This window comes from Hetaerina americana, unplaced genomic scaffold, assembly GCF_022747635.1.
Source record: "Hetaerina americana unplaced genomic scaffold, ioHetAmer1.1.p SCAF_3, whole genome shotgun sequence".
In the NCBI taxonomy this organism is placed as follows: domain Eukaryota; kingdom Metazoa; phylum Arthropoda; class Insecta; order Odonata; family Calopterygidae; genus Hetaerina; species Hetaerina americana.
In genome coordinates, this window is record NW_027286874.1 from 30,500,985 (window position 1) to 30,520,879 (window position 19,895).

General features: G+C 34.6%; 1 protein-coding gene across 1 annotated transcript in view; it reads right to left on the reverse strand.

Moving 5' to 3' along the window:
- Nucleotides 1-19,895, reverse strand: part of not (ubiquitin carboxyl-terminal hydrolase nonstop) — a 37,152-nt gene that overhangs the window by 11,817 nt on the left and 5,440 nt on the right. The window contains exons 6-7 of the mRNA XM_071587493.1: nucleotides 18,630-18,879; nucleotides 12,308-12,453 (exon numbers count right to left, since the gene is read on the reverse strand). Of these exons, the coding sequence (XP_071443594.1) occupies nucleotides 12,308-12,453; nucleotides 18,630-18,879 (396 nt within the window). The remainder of the gene's footprint in view (nucleotides 1-12,307; nucleotides 12,454-18,629; nucleotides 18,880-19,895) is intronic.

Here is a 19,895-nt window from a genome sequence, read left to right on the forward strand (position 1 = left end):
GACTGAAGTCAGATTATACAAACTTTAAAGTTCTTCACAATGCCAAAATTGCCTTAAATATATACTTAAATACAAACTTGGATGTCTTTGCAATTCAAATAAAATTTCAAGCTGGATTCTATCGTTTCTGGATGGGAGAAAATTATGAGCTCTTTTAAGTCTAAATTATTCAAACTATTGTATTCCTTGCTCCTTTTATTAAAGTTGTACAAGCCACTTCAAAGTCAAGTGTGGAGTAATGTAAATGTTGACACTCATCTACATACCTACATAGACAAGTGTCAATATTTGAGATGGATGGTTATTTATAAAGGGGCCATATTTACAAAGAGGAAAAGTTATTTTTAGTATGGTTACACTGCATTTTTACTTCCAAATTCTGTAACGCTGAACTTTGTACATGCTCAATTAGTTGATTTATTGAAGTTTTCAAAACTACTGATTTGGACAAGTTTAGTTTTACGTTTATGGATATATATGAATAGAGTTGACAAACAGATGATGTCTAGTTTAACAGTTTGGATTGTACATACTTTTGATCATGTCAGAGACATGGAACAAACATGGAAACATACTGACTAAAGTTAGTAATATAACAGGGCCAGATACTTTTTGTGTCAAGTAGCATATTTTAAAACATAGAATTCAAGTGTGAAATGATTCTTGATGACAACTGAAATGAATCAGGGTTATTGCATATCTTTGTTCACACACACACCCAAGAAGATAAAAAAAATACACGCAATTGATATTAACAACAACTGAAGCAGAAAGAGCTTCCAAACACTACCTTGCATTTTCACCTTTGTGTAAATGTCTGTAAAGAGTTGAAATAACCTAAATAATTTAGAAATATATTCATGATTAAAAAATAAAGATTGGCAAACCTGAGATTTTTTACATTTTCAACAGAATCAAAAACATTTCTACAAAATGAATAGCAATTAAATAGCAACTTTTCTGTCTAAACAGATAGGTAATAACAAGCTTACACTGCATCATTTCTACATTACGAACCTATATCAAATTCAGTAACATCTATGTTTCCTTGCTCATTACCTTTTCATATATAAAATGTTTTCGGACTCACTTCCTGGCAATACTAACTTGTCTCCTCTTCCAAATAGTTATGAAACCATAAATACGAGTTTTTCTTAAAAGAAAGTTGCCCACATTAAGTTAATCAACACACACTTAAACCATTTTATAATACCTATGGATACTCTCACATGTTTTAGGGCATTATGTTTTTGGAGAATAGAATTGTTTCCTTGAAGATATTTCTTCTTTAAAAACAACCCACATAAACAATTGGAATAAACTGCCTGCAATTTTCACATTTTAACACATTATTTCATCTATATACCCACCTGTGACACATTAGTATAAAACTAAAACCACATCTTCTCTTGTCAGTTCCAGTTTTCATTACCATACTTGTACCGAGAGAATCTTTACAATCAATAATACTTATATTACTGTGGCTCAACAAATGTGATTTAAGTGAGAGGGAATTTTCCAGAAATTTTAAAATTTTTGTTTTTATTCATATTACTTATTAGTTTACATTATAACCACTTGTTCATTAGAATTAGTATTTTGATGTGCATTACTGCTATGTATTGTTCTTTAGAAAACTTATGAACGCATGAGTCCCTATGGTATTCACAAATTGTAATAACTATTATCATCACACAAAAATGTGAACCTGTTTCCATACCTCAAATACAGTGGACTAATCATTTAAAAAAAAATAAAAGTGTCTAAGTTTTGAGGCCCAAAAATCAGGCATGATTCTTTTGAATACATGCCACCATACACCACACATCCATGCATATCATAATTATACACCTGGGTTTCAGTTCATTTGGTCATCTTTGTAATCACATTACCTTGTTTCAATTATGATATTATATCAATTATAGCGGTTTTAATTAAGATGTACCAACATCTGAGGCAGATTCAGAAAATCATGCTATTTTTAAAATCTTTTAAACAATATTGGTATCCACACCAAATGTGAGATAATGTTTCCCCAAACAAGCAGCACTCATCTAAACATATTATTTATATCACTTCTAATATTGCTTCATAGAAAATTTCACATCTTATGATGATAGATCTGCTGCATATATTGATCACAGCTGGTCACCTTTATCAAAGGGAACTAATGACTGCTGCTAACATAGCATGGATATATGTATGTATATAAAAAGGAGGGTAAGAGAGGCATTTAAGTGGGCCAAGTGGCTAGGAGGAGAGACTGATTGTAGCTTCTTATTTAAAACTGTAATCTATGATCAACTGATTTGGGGGCCTCTATCTCTGTTGAGGTTGTAGGCATACCTCTTTCTCTCTGGTGCTTCTCATAAATGTATTGTTGAAAGTGGTTCTACAAAAGTGACCAGCAATGGCCACAAATTCCAAAGACTTGGACAATAGAAGACACTCATTTCTGCACTTAAGATAGGTGGAATCCAGTAGGAATGGCAAAGAATAAACTTATTTTTGGCAAAGCAACACTATTATTGAACCCACAACATATCCTCTGTTTAATTCCCAATCGTAATGCATGGCAAAAATCACCCAATGTGAAATTTTACATTTTATCAAACAATCTGACAAGGGACAGATAACCCATAACTTCAAATTGAACATATTTTTTGTTATGATGCATATGATTATTCCTTCAACTTTGTGAATAGTTCAATATAATTCCTTATGGCAGAAATGTCTTCATAGAGCTCTTCACAGGGAAAAATTCTTAACACCTCAAACCACACAAAACTTACAAGTCTTACTTTCACATTCAAAATAGCTTGGATCTCTCTCCTCACAAAATTTCATCTCCAAAGGAAATTTCACCACAGCTGATTTTACTATGCACTGATTTACCTTTGAAGTATTCAAACATGAATGCCTCCACATTAACAGATGTCGTTTACCTAAGAAAGTCATGGCCATGGGAAATGAGGACAAATCCTAGGACTCAAGTAGACATCCATACACTTAATTTGGAGACTATTATGCCACAGAAATGACTATTATATTGAACTTTTAGCCCATTAACAACTAACAATCAATAAGCTTCTTTCACACTATTCTCCCTTAAAGAGGAATTTATGAATATATAATGCCAATTTAAGTCAACTACTGAGTCCAAGATAATCTACTGAAATAGTAAACGCATTGAGTTTGTTTTCCAGCAAGTGTAGTTGGCCTGTTAGAAATTTATTAATAGGAATAACCAAAACTGCAAATTTTACGACTGAATGTAGTGATGACTAAAATAATGTATCCATATATACAACTTAAGGCAATTATCTACTCATACCTTCATAGAAAGAGGTTCATTTGAGTGCAATTTAATTATCATTGAGGGTTATGTGAATATTTTACTTGAAGGAGAACCAATTATCCACAGCCAAAAAAACAGCAGCAGCCTTCCATTATCAATATCACCATTACCACTTTTTTTAAATATACAGAAAATTCAATTGACTAGAATCAATTATTACAGTCACTGACAGCAGCATTGTAGAGTCAAAAAGCTTCAAACCATCCTTCAAGCAATTATGACCACTCAGAATCTACCAAGGAGGCTTAATAAGAAAAGAGGCTCAATATGATGATGTTAATAATTGCTATTACATAGAGAATAAAACAACTTAAGGGAAAAGGGCTAGAGGAAAAAATGGTTTGTATCATTCATGAAATTAACAAAGATTTTTCGGTGAGGCATTGTCTTTACTGGATGAGTATTTGACAATGTTTTTAATATTTGCAATTACGCAAAGCACAATTTTCCTTTTAGAGTTTTCTGGTAAGGTAGTTATAGCATAATATAATTTGGTTACTTCTTCAGAAGTATCTTGCTGGGTTGTTAATGACAGAACTTCAATTAATATAAGAAGCACAGAAGAAAAAATACCTGCTCATGACCTAATATTCTGGTGGTCCCAGTCGCCTCCCCTAATTCATCAGATCATGAGGAGTGAGTAATATGTGAGGAGTTTTCAATGGATTCTCTCCTTCCATGAATTACTCTTCAAAATCTTAAGGTGGCTGAGATCACCAAAAAATCATGTGAATTGGCTTAACTCAAAAATATGTATGCTGTTCAATAAAGTGAGGTCAAAATCTGATTTATTAGCATAATTTATTGAGCCAAAACTTAATTTTAATAGAACACTGTTAGCTTAGTGTACATGTGGTACAAATTTTAATGATTGGACTCAAGTACTGCATCAGCAGCAGCAGTTACCTGTTGAAACATCTTCAGTTTACCTACGTCTGCTTCTGATGATAAAAAAACGCTTACCACAATGGTCTTTCTTCACATCAGAGAGAAGGAAAAATTCATATGAGAGTTCGGTCTGAACTATACGGAGGATAAGGGACACATTTTACATTGATATGAAATATTCAGCAGAAATTTATTATTCACTGACTTGCATATTTTTGGTGCAGTATTCAGAATGTTTGTTTAAAATGTAACCTTTTGCAATTGATGTGGCCTTGGGGAATTTTTATTACATCTCTATAGTATGCTCCAATTACGGCATATGCTATATCAACATGGTGATATAAAATTTCCTAAATAAAGAAACGAATATGACCGTTAATTTCCCAACAGAAGCCAAAACTTTTTTTGGCCCTGGTGATGTCAGAAATGTCCACACAGAATTTTACTTTAATCTCTCAGGATTAACATGATATAGCAAAGTTCCACCTCCTGTGAAAACATACAAAAGAAACTTATCTTTCTGTAACATCGACTTCAACTACAAAAAAAACCTTAACTTACGTCCTGTTGTTGGGTATTAGTATATTAGTAGACTCAGAACCCACTGTGTATAGAGGGTGCATGGGCACAAAATTCAATTTGAAATTCCTGGCATTTTATATCACATGAATTGGCACCCAAATAAGCTTGACATATGTACTGAACAGTGATAACCTCAAAACGGTCACAATGCTGAGAACAAGCGCAGAGTATAACCGAATAGCCACAATTATTGAAAGTGTACACACTGGTTGCTCAGCAAGATAAATTATTTGTTCCTTTGGTTACCCGAGATCGACAGTATTCAGATCTTCAGGTACCTGAGATCAATGATATATGATGTCTTTGCAAAGTATAATGAGTTGGAAAAGTTTGACAATGGTTTTGCGACTTCAGCGAGGAAAACTCACTCAAAGGAGCACATTGTCAGGAAGCCCAATGTAATCCAACAGACTCATGAGCTCATTTTTGAAGATCCAGGGCAATTGATCCGAAAATTGCAGTTGGTGTGAGTGAAAATACTATGGATAGAATCATCAAGGAGGACCTCTACAACAAATTTTACACCATCAAAATAAGACAGGTGCTTTCTGAAGCTGCCAGGGCAAAGCAAGTTGAACGTTGCCACCTGCTTTTGTGTTCCTTAAAAAACAATAATGCTGGGTGAATTAATTTTTTTTCAAAATATATTGCTGTGGATGCTAAAACCAATCGTAGGAATATTGAAAAAGAAAACTTGGTTTTTCCACATAAAATATTTATTCACGACCTAGGTTTCGACGCTCAGCGTCATCTTCAGGTGGAAAAAAAAAATTTTTTTTTTCACCTGAAGATGACGCTGAGCGTCGAAACCTAGGTCGTGAATAAATATTTTATGAGGAAAAACCAAGTTTTCTTTTTCAATATGTATCGTTTCCACAAAGTGACGCCTGAAGTTATCTCCTCAATCGTAGGAATGACTGCTGGCTCACTCATGACCCAGAAGATGTCTCAATTGTTTCCAAAACGAAATTCCTGGTGAATGTTCTCATGCTAGTTGGGTCCAGTGAGGGTGATGTCATGCCACCACATTTCTTTAACAATGGGGAAAAAACATCAACAAAGAAGTTTATTTATGTGTTCGGACAGCCGTAGTGAAGCCATGGATGGAAATTGTGTCAAATCGAAGGCTGTACATTTTCCAGCAGGACAGCATCCTGCCCATATAATTCGTTAGATGCAAAATTGGTTGTCGGACAACATCAACATGTTTTGGTCCAAAGAATTCTGGCCTTCTAACAGCCCAGATTTAAATCTGTTGGACTACTATGTGTGCAATGTGGTCGAGAGGGTCTCCAATAAGTCCAGACATCCAAATTTTGTATCATTGAGAGCCACATTGAAATGACATTCGCCGATATGGACTGTATTGGGTAAATACAGGCTTGCGAAAGCTTCACACCGAGATTGGAGGCCATCATTCAGGCAGGAGGGGGATACATTGAATAATTTGTAGAAAATGGTCATGGTTTAGTTTTCTGAATTTTTGTATTATGCCCTGTAAACATCTCCCACCTGCAAGTTTTCTATTACTAATGTGAGGCTGAAAACTGATGAAAATTTCAGTTTCTCATTGCACTCCCTACATTATTAAATAATCTTTTCCCATAGTGGCAGCAACAGTATAAATATTTGCTTCTCTAAGAGCAGTGACTCCACTTTCCTTTAAAATTGATTACCACTCATTTTTTAACCATCCCCCAGATGTGCTGAAGGGAAGAATATGCTCTCATTAATGTCCTTAGTATTACATGGACCTCAGTCGATGATTTGTTCATGAGAAAGCAACATTTCAATGCAACATATTTCTTGCTCTGTGTTACCTTCATTATCACCACAGGCAAACTAAACATGTTTCAAATTATAAAAGCTGCCGCTGACACAATAGCGTAGTTAAATCAATGAAACTTGTACCACACATACATAATGCCTAAAGATAAAACTATAACAGAATTAAATTTTAGCACAATCAATTAAATAACTATATATTTAAATTACATATCCATTAATGGGAAAAATTTATTAAAGTGGGTGGAATTACTGGGTCAATAATTTAATTTCAATATGTAATGTAAATTTCATAAGGTTACGTCAGTGACAACAAATTTTGTAGAGAAAAATTTAATTTAAACACAGCAATTACTACTTTCCACCTAATAACCACAGTGTTACAGATTCAATTCTGACTGAGAAATTACTGGAATAACAGTGAAAGGGACTGCCACCCATATCCTGATAATGTGAATTTTATATGCTTGGAAAGCACCAGCTTAATCCCACAATCACTTTTAACACTTTACATCTAAAAATGAGCACGGAAATCAGCAAACTTGAAAGCCTACAGACTGTACATTCAGTTTGCTCAAATAATAAATTTATCCCTGCACCAAATTAATGTAAAAACTGAATCTTTGAACTTCTTTTATCTTCTCTTCAAGAATTAAGGATCTTTGAATCACAAATGTATTGTGGTTAGCATAGTTTCTTCTTTAATAACTGATTTGTTTTTTACCCTTGATTGGTGATGTGCAATCAGTGAGGCCACTTTTTTTTTTTTAAGGTAATCTACTGCTTAAGGTAGGTTTTAGGATGGACACAGCTACTAAATAAAACATTTTGTGACTCCTAAAAAAACACAAAATCCAGCAACCTACTTTATATCAGGTCCCTCGTCATCTCTGCGTACTTTCTTCCTCCCTTCATTCCACCTAACATCCCTATCCTATTCCTTCCCTTTCCTTGCTTGCCTAACATTCTCCCCTCAATTACAGTCTTCAACATCCTGCTGCTGGTCAATATCCCCTTCATCCACTTTTCCTGCCTCCATAGGATTTCTCCCAACAAACCCCTCTCTTCGCCCACCATACCAAGTACTTCCTCATTTTTCTTCTTCTCTGTCCATTTCACCTTCTCCACACCCACATTTCAAGAGCCTCCAGTCTACATCTATCCTCCTGCTTCAATGACCATGTTTCCGCGCCGTACATAGCTATGCTCCATATCAAAGTTTTTACTAGTCTTTTCTTAACATCCTTACTCAACGACCCTGTCATCAACTCTCTCCTCCTTGTGAAAGCCTCATTGCCTAGCGCAATTCTTTTCCTTACGTCCCTACGACTTTGACCCTGCTGGTCCAAAACACTTCTGAGATATGTAAAATGTTCTACCTGTTCTAGTTTTTGCCCTCCTATTTTAATGTTTAGCTTGGCCTTTTCCTTTCTAGAAAATCGCATAACCTTTGTTTTATTAATATTGATTCTCATCCCATATCTGTCGCACTGAATTCCCAATTCACTCAGCAATGCTTGCAGCCCCTTGGCTGACTGACAAACTAAAGCTTGGTCATCAGCAAACCTAACTGATTTTACGAATTCCCTGCCCACTTTCATTCCTACCTCCAGTTCATCCCATGCCTCTTTAATCATTTCCTCTGCATACAGGTTGAACAGCAACAGTGATAATGGGCAACCCTGCCTTACATCTCTTCCTAACACTGCCCAACCGGACTCCCCGTTCCCCAGTCGCACCTGAGCAGTCTGAGACATGTACAGGTTGTAATCTACTCCTATTTTCTGCAGAATACTCATTAGTTTTTCCCAATTCACTCTGTCAAACGCTTTTTCGAAATCTACGAAACAGGCAAATACTTCCTGGTTGTGTTCTATATTCCTCTCGATTAATAATCTCATTACTGCAATGGCAAGGGGGAAGTTAAAGGGAAGCTTAGCACAAACATTAAGCAAACGTTAGAGGGGGAGAGAGAAGTGAAAGGCAACCTACAGAAAAATGACCATTGAGGATGTTATTCTTTTCCGTTTCAACTGTGAAATTGATGGAGGGGAAAAGACTATTGAGATTGTTCATGAAGTCATTAAGTTTACACTTAGTCATATCAAATATGGAGAAGATGTCATCAACATATTGTAAATAAACCGCAGGGAAGTAACTGAATTTTTCTTTAAAAGTGCACTCAAAGTGAGACATGAATACATTCGCCAAGAAGGAAGAAAGTGAGTTGTGAGTGAGAAGGAGAAAGTGAGTAAGACCAATCTGGAATATGGGATCTGGCAGGAGCTAGTGAGGAAAATTCACTATGTGGTCAAAAAGAAAGTTGAAAACAAAGCCTGAGGGACCTTTAAACTGCTTACAGCTGTTGGAGTTTTTCATTTATTTAATACTACTTGCCGTAAGAGCTCAATTCTATCAATATAAACAGCAGGCTGTTATCGAATTTTTGACTGCTAAAAAAGCGACTCCTACTGATATTTGTCGTCGTTTAAAGGCTGTTTATGGTGATGATGCTGTTGATAGGTCTACTGTAAATCGATGGGTGGTAAAATTTCATGGTTGTGAGCCTGGTAAAGCCATAACTGTTGATGAAACACGGAGCGGATGTCCGATCAATACCACAGATGATAAACATCGCAAACTCATTTAAGACTTGATTCAAAATGACCGGCGAATCACCCAAAAGCGCATAACAAACCATATTGGATTATCCAAGGGAGAAGTTAGTCATGTTAAAGGCAGCCAGGTGCCAATAATCTTGCAACATGACAATGCTTGTCCACATGCCGCATGCACAACTGGAAAGGCTCTGCGAAACCTGAAATTTGAACCGATTCTACACCCTCCCTTTTCCTCAATTTTTTTCCTCAATTCAAGAGGCACCTCAAGGGTAATCATTACACCTTGGACGATGAGGTGAAGGTAGCTGTCAAGTCCTAGATTCGAGAAGAGTTGGAAGAGTTTTTCAGCGACGGAATGAAAAAACTTGTTACGTGTTGGGAGAAATGTGTTAGCCTTAACGGTGACTATGTTGAAAAATAAATACATATATGATTTTGAAACTTAAGAATTGAACTTCAATGTACTTTATGCACAATTTTGCTATTTGTTTTTGTCCGCGCTCTATAAGCATGTGTGAATTCATTCTCAAGTCTCTCGTAGATCTGTTGAGTGGTCTGAAGTGACTAATATCACAAAATCAACTATGTGTAAATCATTTACATGATGCCTATGCCTCAGATAAACTTAAATAATATAAAAATTGTGCATTAAACATCTTGCTCTTTCCACATTTGAAGTTAAAGATGAAATATAACATATAAATTTTATATTTAAAAAAATGAACATTTCTGCGATATTCCCTAAATTGATCTTGATCTTGAGAGATATGACAAGGTTCACAAAATAAGTGAACAAAGGGACAAAAAGTAAGTGTAAAGAATAATGGCTTAGCAGCTTGCATATACAGTTATGTCCAATTGGGTAGGAAATTGCATATCAAACCTACTTTTATCCTTCTTTCCTTTTGAAATGTTGCCAATTTGGTACAGGAACAGCATTTACATTGCTTTAAATTCCATTTCCTCATTGTGGAAGGAAAAGCGAGAAATTAAGAATTGGCAGTTTCATATTCTCATTTTGGAATTCTTCCTATTTCAGAATTGGGCCAGGATCATATATCAGGTTAGTAATACGATTTTTTATGACAAATTACATTACTTTCCAGCAACCATAAGAATGAGGTACTATTTTTTTCTTTTCTTACTCTATAATTTCTCATTATTTACTCAATAATTCAGTGTCAAGACACATTTCACTGAAAACACGTCTTAGTTCAGGAAATGAAAAATGCATGGTTTCCAAGCAGTACTTTGCCTGGTTTTAGAGTAAGGTAAAACAACTAAGCATCAGGCTAGTTTTCTTTTAACAATGAAAGATATAATAAACGCCACTCCATCACGCCAGTCCATCAAATTATTTATGTTAAGAAATTTGCCATTATAATGCTAAAAATGTCAATTTATAATCAAACAGATTGAAGAAACATAAATGAAAATTAACATGATAAATAAAAATTATTATTCATAAAATTAAGACTATGAGAAAACAATCAAAATATAACTATAATAAATTAGTCTCCCACACCCTAATTACAGTACAAACATTTCATTTCATTGGTTCAGGGTTGAGGATACTGGGGTTTGCAATCCTTTGTTCCAAAAGTTATTAATGCATTAAAATGTTTACTTATTGAATGTCATGATGAAAGATTATGTAGTAATGATATATATATAGTCAAATTGATCACTATGCAATAGATTAGGCATCGGACAAATTCCTATGATTCAATAATTATCTTACAATGCAATGGGTTTCATAAACCAATATCCATGATAGAGGACTTAATTTATTCAAATACTTATACAAAACAAATCATGTTATCACGTTAGTACATTTCATTAGAAGGAAAATTCTCTCTACTGCTTTAAAATTTCCAATAAGTTCTTTTGCTATGGATATAATTTTAAACCTTGATATGTATTCTGAAATGACTTCTACCTAAGTATTTCATCTTTGAAATCCTTGTTTGTAGAAAATACCAATGTATACCAATACAAATAACAATGATCACAATAAAAATTGCTCTCTATAATAACTTATTTGAATTATTACCACGGCAGCAGAGAGAAAGAGGCATGCCATCCCTTCCCATACATATCTGTAATCCATTTCAATGCTAGCATCTAACAGCCAATATTAATCTACATTCAATAATCTACAATTAATTTTATTAGAAAAGTTTTTAATGTTGCAGTGATTTTATTTCATCTTGTAACTGACAATCCTATGTTTTGTTCCTTCCAGTACATTGCTTGATATTATCACAACCCATGCAAGGGAATGTGTATGTTGCTGGAGCACAGATTGAGTAATATAATGCATATTTCCTTTAGAAAAAATATCTCCAAAACTGAAGTCATCATGAAAGTAGAATTGAGTCCCTTCAGATATGTATTTCTTGGAAATGGAATATGATAGATTATCTAAGGAGTCTCTGGCTAGTTCAACTTGTAAAATTATTCAGAAAAAATATTTTTTCAATATTCATCATATAAGCATGCAGCAGTATGTGAAGATTTGATTAGAGGTTAGTTGCAGCATATGTTGGGGAGTAGGTGAGGTATATAATTTTGATTTGTTAGCTTTTCAAATCAAATTCAATGATCAACTCATAAGAAAATTACAAAGAAATCACAAAGAGATACAAATTAAAAAAACAAGTATTCTGAAAATATGGTTCTTTAATTCATTCATTGATTAGAGCAAAAAACTAATGTACATGATAGTTACAGTGTAACAAATGAGTAGTGTAACAAAACTAAGGCAACAATTAATAATACTTTACATTATTACATACATTATTATTATTTTTTCCCAGCTTACTGATTAGAGAAATATACAACACAGAAGAAAAGCATTATTGAGTTTAACAAGGAAACCAATATTTTCAGTTATACAAAGTTTAGATATAATGCAACAGTTTATAATAAAACAAGAGAGAACAAAAATTCGAATGGACACTGATGAAAATGTTTATAACAATTATAAAATATCAGTGTTTTCATAATTTAAGCTGTGTGGACTAAAAAAACTATTTTAGCATTAGTAATATTTGAAAATGTGTGTACATACCTGTTATCACCATGAGATGTAGTTAAATCTTTATTATTGTTATGGTTATTTCTCCAGTGAGACATGAACGGGGTCATGTCTAAATGCTCGGGGAATGTAATGAGAGTAGATATTTTTTTGTGAAATCGGCTGGAATGCTCAAACCTCTGAAATTAAAAGAAAGAATTTGTAAACACAAACAATCAAATCTGCATTAATATCACTGTTAAACAGATGGTCAACAAACACAGCCAGACACTTTCATTCAAGTTATTTAATGTGTGATATCATAGAAGGCCAAAAATCAACAAACAATTTAATGAAAATCAGCAACTGCAAATTAAATGGCAAATTACATTATATTTTACATAAGAATCCTAATCTCAAAATGAAGGGGGATTTTAGATTTTACAGGGAGACTCCAGGAATCTTATTTTCAATTTGTTAAAGATGTTGATACGAAGTTATCAGCATCAACAAGAAAAAAAACTCCCCATTTATACTCTGCCTTCCATTTCAAATAAAGTAATTTTTTTAGAAATAATTTAGGAGCATTTAACCATATGACATTGAAACCGCAGCATAAAATAATTACACTCAATAGCATAAATACACTGTAAATCTAATACTATATTCTTTCAGCACAATGCATGAGGTACTCTTCTTGGCTATTCAGAAAGTGACTTGATTGAAAGAGAAATGATTAATGAGCATGAATGATTAAAAACAAAGAAAACCTCTAAAACCTAGGCTATAGGGGTAAAATATTGACGAGTCACAAGTTACTTCAACCAATGAATTGTATAAGATCTTCATTTATTTCTGGCAGATAATTACATTTGTCCTTTGAGGTAAGTTGAAAATATATTTTTGTAAGCCAAAACAAATTGGCAGAAAAAATTGTTTTCTTATAGTTTTAGGAAAAATGCTTACACCCGTACACTTTTGCCATTCTCTTTTGAGGTACGCTGTCTAAAGATTTTCATTTCAATTTATTTTAGGGATATACTGCCACCTTCTATGCATTTCCACCAAGCTGATCTGTATATTTCTTTCACATTTATGACATTCATAACAAAATCACAACAATCAAACCAAAAGTTTGTCTGATATGTGAGGGTAGAGCTCATCCAAATACTAAGTCCAATGAAACATGAGAAATTTATCCAGACTAAGGGGGCAATTGCTTTTCCTGTACTGCCTGTAATTTCCCAGGAAGATGTTATCAGCAGTACTGCACCAGGTTAGGGTAAGTTTTTGATGGGCCTACGCATCCCACACTACTTAACTCCCAAGACCTAACTACCACAATGAAAGATACCTGTAAACTCATTAATAAATATTTAGCTAAGCATTCATTAACTCTACATATTTTCTGCCTTCCTTAGTTCAATCCAAAATGTCTTCTATTCTTTCGCTCCCTCTAATTTTCTCCCAGCATTTCCTTTCTTCGAACGACGCCTTCAAGAGGATTGAGATGGTGAAGCAGCTATTGTACAGGCTTCTGATAGAGGGCCCAGACTCAAATCCTGGAGATGGCAGATATTTTTCAGTGGTCCTGATCCCTACTTGAGGTGCTTTGTGGAGAGCACTTTGAGTTAGTGCGCCATCCATCGGATGGGACGTTAAAATGCAGATCCTTTGATGTCTTTTGTTAAGAGTAGGCCAATGCCGAAACCAGGTTTTTTTCCACCTTTCATACTTTCCCATCTATCCCTAATGGTGCAAATGACCTCAGCTGTCGGTCGCCTCCCCTGAAAACTTCTACTACTACTAGTCTTCAGCATTCCATTACCTCTCAATATCTACATCATTCTTCAAATTTCTACAAACAGCCATCTCTCTTCCAATATCATGCCTGTAACTTTCTTTATTTTCCTTTCCATCCATTTTATTTTCACCATTCTTCTCCAGACTTACAAGTCAAAAGGTTCCAGTCCACGCTCATTCCCTTGCCTGAATTACAAGTTTCTCAGTCATACAAACAACTCACCACATTATAATTTAACCAGCCTTCTCTTTATATATTTACTTGAAGTTCCTGTCATGAACTTTGTCAACTCACTCCTCTTTGTACATGCTTCTTCACCTAACACAATTCTTCATTTCTACATTACTATTACATTGCCTACTTTCTTATAAAATGATTCCTGAACAGGTTAACAGTTCTAGCCCTTCTGGTTTATCCCCCAACTTCATTGCTTACCTAAGGCTTCCTATTTCTTTGGAATCTAATTACCTTCATCTCCATTTGATTAATTCCCATCCCATAAACAATGATGACCAGCAAACTAATTTTTGCTCGACTGCAAATCTAACTGATTTGATGGGTTCCCCCCTGACTTTCACTTTTGCCTCCAACCCTTCCCATGCATCCCGTATCATTTCCGGCACATATATTTTGAAAATAAAAGTCCATAATGGAAACTTACTTCACTGCCTCTTTTTTCCAGTCTGAGTCATGAGCATATTCTAGATGGGTCATTTATCCCACCAGTGTACTCTTTATCTTCTGCAAAATATTCATTCATACATTCTGATTGTTCTCTATGTTCCTTTTTACTATAAATCATCATTGCTAAGGGATCACACATACTAATCCCAAATCTAAACTCAAACAGCTTTTCCTAGATATTCATTTGCTTTTTTCTCCATCCTTTTGTGGATGACCTTTAGTACTTTTGCAGCATTTGAAGTCAAACTTATAGTCCTTTAGTCCTTAGATACTGCTGATGATCCCTTTCCTTGGATAGTATCAATAACTAAGTCTTCAAGATTTCCTTTACTGCCTTTTATACCTCACAATCAAATATTCCTGCCCAAAGCTATCCTTATCAACATTTTTCCAGACTAGATCCAAACTCTGCCTTTCATCTTTAACATGCTTCTTAATATATTCTTTCCATAGCACCAGAATCTATTATGCTATGATTAATATTTTATTCATTGCATTCAAAAATAATAAATGGAATTTCCTCCAATACATTCTGATAGTTCCTTCAATTTTTTCTACAGTGAGCAAATTTCATCCTAACCCAGCAAACCCTCCACATCTTTGCACTGTTCTATCCATTATGCTTCCTTTGCTCTTTTAATTTCTTGCCCCAGTTTATTGCAACTTTGAGTCAATTACACTAATTCTAAATCTATACTTAACCATAATATATTTTAACTGATATTGCCTTGTATCCCTTGGCATTTTATATGCGTACCAATGTCCACTGTATTATTCAAACCAGATGTTAGTTATAATTAAGCTATTTCTTTGGCAAAAGTGTATATTGAAATTAAATTTAAAATACTCACCTTTCCACATAAACCACTTTTATTACTGAAAGGCGAAGTATTTTAAATTTAATTTCAATATGAAGAAATTCCACAAAGTGACGCCAGAAACTTTTCATTTTTCAAAAGTGTCTAGTTTGTTCCCTGCAGTCATTCCTTTCTCCTAATCCAAACCGTCGCACCACACTCTCCTCTCTCCCTTCACCTATCAACACATTCCAATTCCCATCACAATCTGGAGTTTTCTTCCATGTACATACATGATCACTTCATCTAATTGATTATACAGAGGCTATCACTTATGTGACAAAGTGTTCACAGCATTCCATCACTTGGGCATGGCATGGAATGCTTTGTGTCCTGTCAAACAGAAATGGGACACCTCTTTCCACATGATGGGCACTTTCTCCTCCAATTGAGCAATATTGCAGATAACATCTTTGAAGTTTAATTCATTCGGTGAGACTGATTTTACCCTTAACCCCTTACACTTCAATTTATTTTCTGAATATCGTGCTTCTATCCTCTATTTATTTTTTCTGTGGTTCTTTAAAATGGAATGGTAGGTAATGAAATGATATTTTGTAGTTGGCAATCAACTGAGAATAATGAAATAAAAAGTGATTATTATTTCATATTGTAAAGTATCAAGTTAAATGCTTTTTTTTAATCAAGACATTTTTCTTATTAACTACAACTGTAATAATAATATTATATACTAACGAAAAAGAAAATTACATGTATGTCATTGGAAAATCTATTCATAAAGTTAATAATTAGGACATATTTATGTTTAAAGTGAGACAACATTATTATACAATAGATTGGAATACATAATAGTATATACATATATATAATTAATAATCAGATAAAGTATGATACTTCTCAAAACACTGCGGCAAATGTAAAGGTACCTGGCAGTGCTTACACTGTCAAGTTGTCTCACTTCTGACATTATTTTTTAAACATACATGGCATCTTTTTGTTGGATGTTATTTCTTTGCTGTTGATGGAATATGTTCAGGAAAATGAGCCCAGTTTTTAGCTTGCTATCGGACAGATATGTCACCATGTGAAGGTTGTCCTTGGAACATTGTAATTTGGCAGGGTGATCTTTGCCAATAATGCCTCTGCAACATCCAAACGAAAACTAGTTATACCTTTCTTCTTTTTTGTTTACTTTTGAGTAAAATGTGTAAGAATTAAACATTGCAACATCAAAGATATAAAAGAACATTTTTTTTATATCCTTTCATGAACTTTCTCATCAACAGAAAGCATGTCAGCTGCTGGTCTTGTTGGTCCACACCTCCCATTCCTTGATTATAATCAAGTACACAAGCTGGTTTTGAAACACTTTCTGCACTACCATCTCTCCTTCTCTTCTTTTCAATGCTCTCATCGTCACTTTCACATTCACAATTTATAATTCTTTATACATTGAAGGGTAGTTTTCACCACACCACCAATGCACACTTCACACACGCAACAGTTGCCTTCATACGTCACAGTTGCACTTTATGTTCCTCTCTATTAGCAACATCATCATTGCTATGTAATCATGTGTGCCTCTCCCCTTCCTGAACCCAAACTGATCATATCCTAAGTAGTCATTTGCCATTATCTTATTGATGATCCTATGTAACACCTCAGCTGCATGCAAATCAAACTTATTACTCTCTAGTCTTCACATATGGATGCATTTTGCTTTTTTTAGGATATGAATATAATGGCCTGATGAAATCTTCCAGCCAAATTTCTCCCTCATAATTGCTAAGAATAACCTCATACAAAATTTTCCTTCCACATTTTCCAAAACCATTAAGTTGTTCTGACGGGATGTTTTCCATAATAGCCGTATCATTGGATTTTAATTTCCTTAATGCCCTTTCTATATAACAACCTAGTGTGCCTGAACCACATCTGTCCTCATCTACATCATTTTCTTTTCTTATGTCTTGCCTTACAACTTTACCATACAGCTTCTTGATGTATTCTTTCAAACTTCCTTCAATTTTTCATGGGTCAGTTAATAGTTTTCTTGAGAATATTTGATAATGTACATAGGTTTTCTCTCATTACTTTTTAATAGCACTTTTGCCTTCCTGTACAGCACACTCAGCAAATCTGTCCCCTTAAAACTGTCCAAATCCTTCCACTGCATCCTCGACCATGCTTCTTTAACCCAATTAGTGTCCAGCTTCAGTGCACTGTTCAAATCTTTGTACTTCCTTCTTCCTAATTCTACTTTAATTCTTTCATATCCAACTCTTATCTAGCTTCCAAATGATCTTGCCTGTAATCCATAGTTTCCTTCTTTTTGCATTAACTGTTCCTATGATTACATTAATGGTTTTAGATACCCCTTTATGGAGATATTCTCATCTTTCTTCCACTATAACTATCTCCCAATCCTCACATATATATATTTTTCTACTGTCTACAGGTACTCCATTTCATTCATTCAAAGTCCCTATTCTAACTGATTTGGTCTTCTTCTTTGTCTTCTGTGTTTCTGATGTTCATTTCAATTTGCAAGGATTTCAATGATAAGATGACAGCAGTGGAAGTCTATCCCCTTCCTCTGCCAGTCATGACATAAGACCTAGCAAGCAGTCTTTATTGTTACTAGGATTCATTCTCATAATTGTATCCATCATATATTCTTGAGATAAATAATTTAGGGATTTCCTTTAGCCTTCCTAAAAAGTGTTTTCCATGTGACACACTTAAATGGCCAGCCCACTGGGGTCTGATGCCTTTTGCAGCCGCTTCACTGAAGAACAGATGCTGTGAGCACAAATCTATTGTTTGGTTCACACCCATCAACCAAGGGCATGGGTGACCCTCCCAGACACAATAATCATTGCTCCAACCAGCATAACCCTAGGATTCAGCAGTATGCACAAGCCTTTCCGCCAAATCAAGTTTGTAGTTCATGGGGAGGTATGTGTGTATGCATACACTTTAGTGTTAAATTGTATCCATGGAATAAAACTTGCAACTGAATTTTTGATGAAACAATTACACAAAGCCTGAGGTTTGTTATCAAACTAACCTTGAGATGAAAACTTGCAACAACGGGCAACTTTTTCATTGTGAGTTGTTTAGTAGACTCCTGATAACTCTGGCAATTACTGCACTTAATTTTTGCTGAAGAACCCAAGTGCTCTGCTCTTGTGAACCTCTCCAAACAATCTACTAGAGAAGTAGGTTCTGCATCAGAAACTTCACCATCTTTGGGAGTAGGTGCAGGGCCAAGGTCCAAGGAAATGTCCCAGAAAGGATCAATGGTTGTTGATACTCCACTGCAAAGAAACAAACGTTTTACTAATAAAAAGAGACGTTTCAGGCGTGATATTACTAATTCCAAGAGAAAAATTAAAAAACATTTCCAAAATAGGTAATAATCATTTCAGTTTTGAATATGTATATCAGTTCAGTAGTGATCCCTACATTGAACAGTGATAAACAATACCAGTTTATGTCAAGTGTTCCAAATACAGTCATCATACATTGTTCAGCAAATTTAAAAATTTGAATTTTCACCTGATTTCATTTTTATTAAGAAATAATATAAATCTTATGGGCAGCATAGAGATAAGAAATACCGAGGAAAGTGGGGTAAACCTTGAAACCAGGATAAAAAGGGATGCAGAGAAAACAATAAGAATAATAAGTAAACAAGGATCTAGGCAGCCAAGGACAACAAGAGAAATGATTAGAATGGAATTCTGGTGAAAAATGTACAAAGAAATAATCAAAAACAGTCAAGAAAACAACAGAGCCAAAGAAAAATATGGGGGAAAGAGCATTTAGAGGATCTGGAGAAATTCCAGACAGGAAAAAGAGTAAACACCATATAATACAGAAGGAGAAGAGTCAGTATATATCAAAGGAAAAAATTAGCATAGAATGGAAGCTTTTGAGGTAGTAATATAGAAGGGTAGCAAATATTTTGGACAGAGAGAAAATAAATGAAGTTCTAGATATGTCTGGGAAAGGGAGAAAAAAATTAGCAGAAATTAGAAGAAGGTAGGACAAGTGCATGCAAGAGATACTAAGAGGCAGCGGGACACTGAAGATGTTGGTTGAGGCAAAAATGTTGGGAAACCAAAGCAGAGGGAGGAAAGGTGTTGGCATTTTGGATGTAATGAAGGGAGGTAGAAAGTATGAGAGAGCAAACGTTACTTCAGTACAAATTACTGTAATATGTGGTATGAGGTTTATCCTGTATCATATTAGGCAGGGCTTAGAAGCACAGTAAAATATCATGTAAGAGACCATCAAAAACCTAACTAACATGATAGAATACTCCTAATAG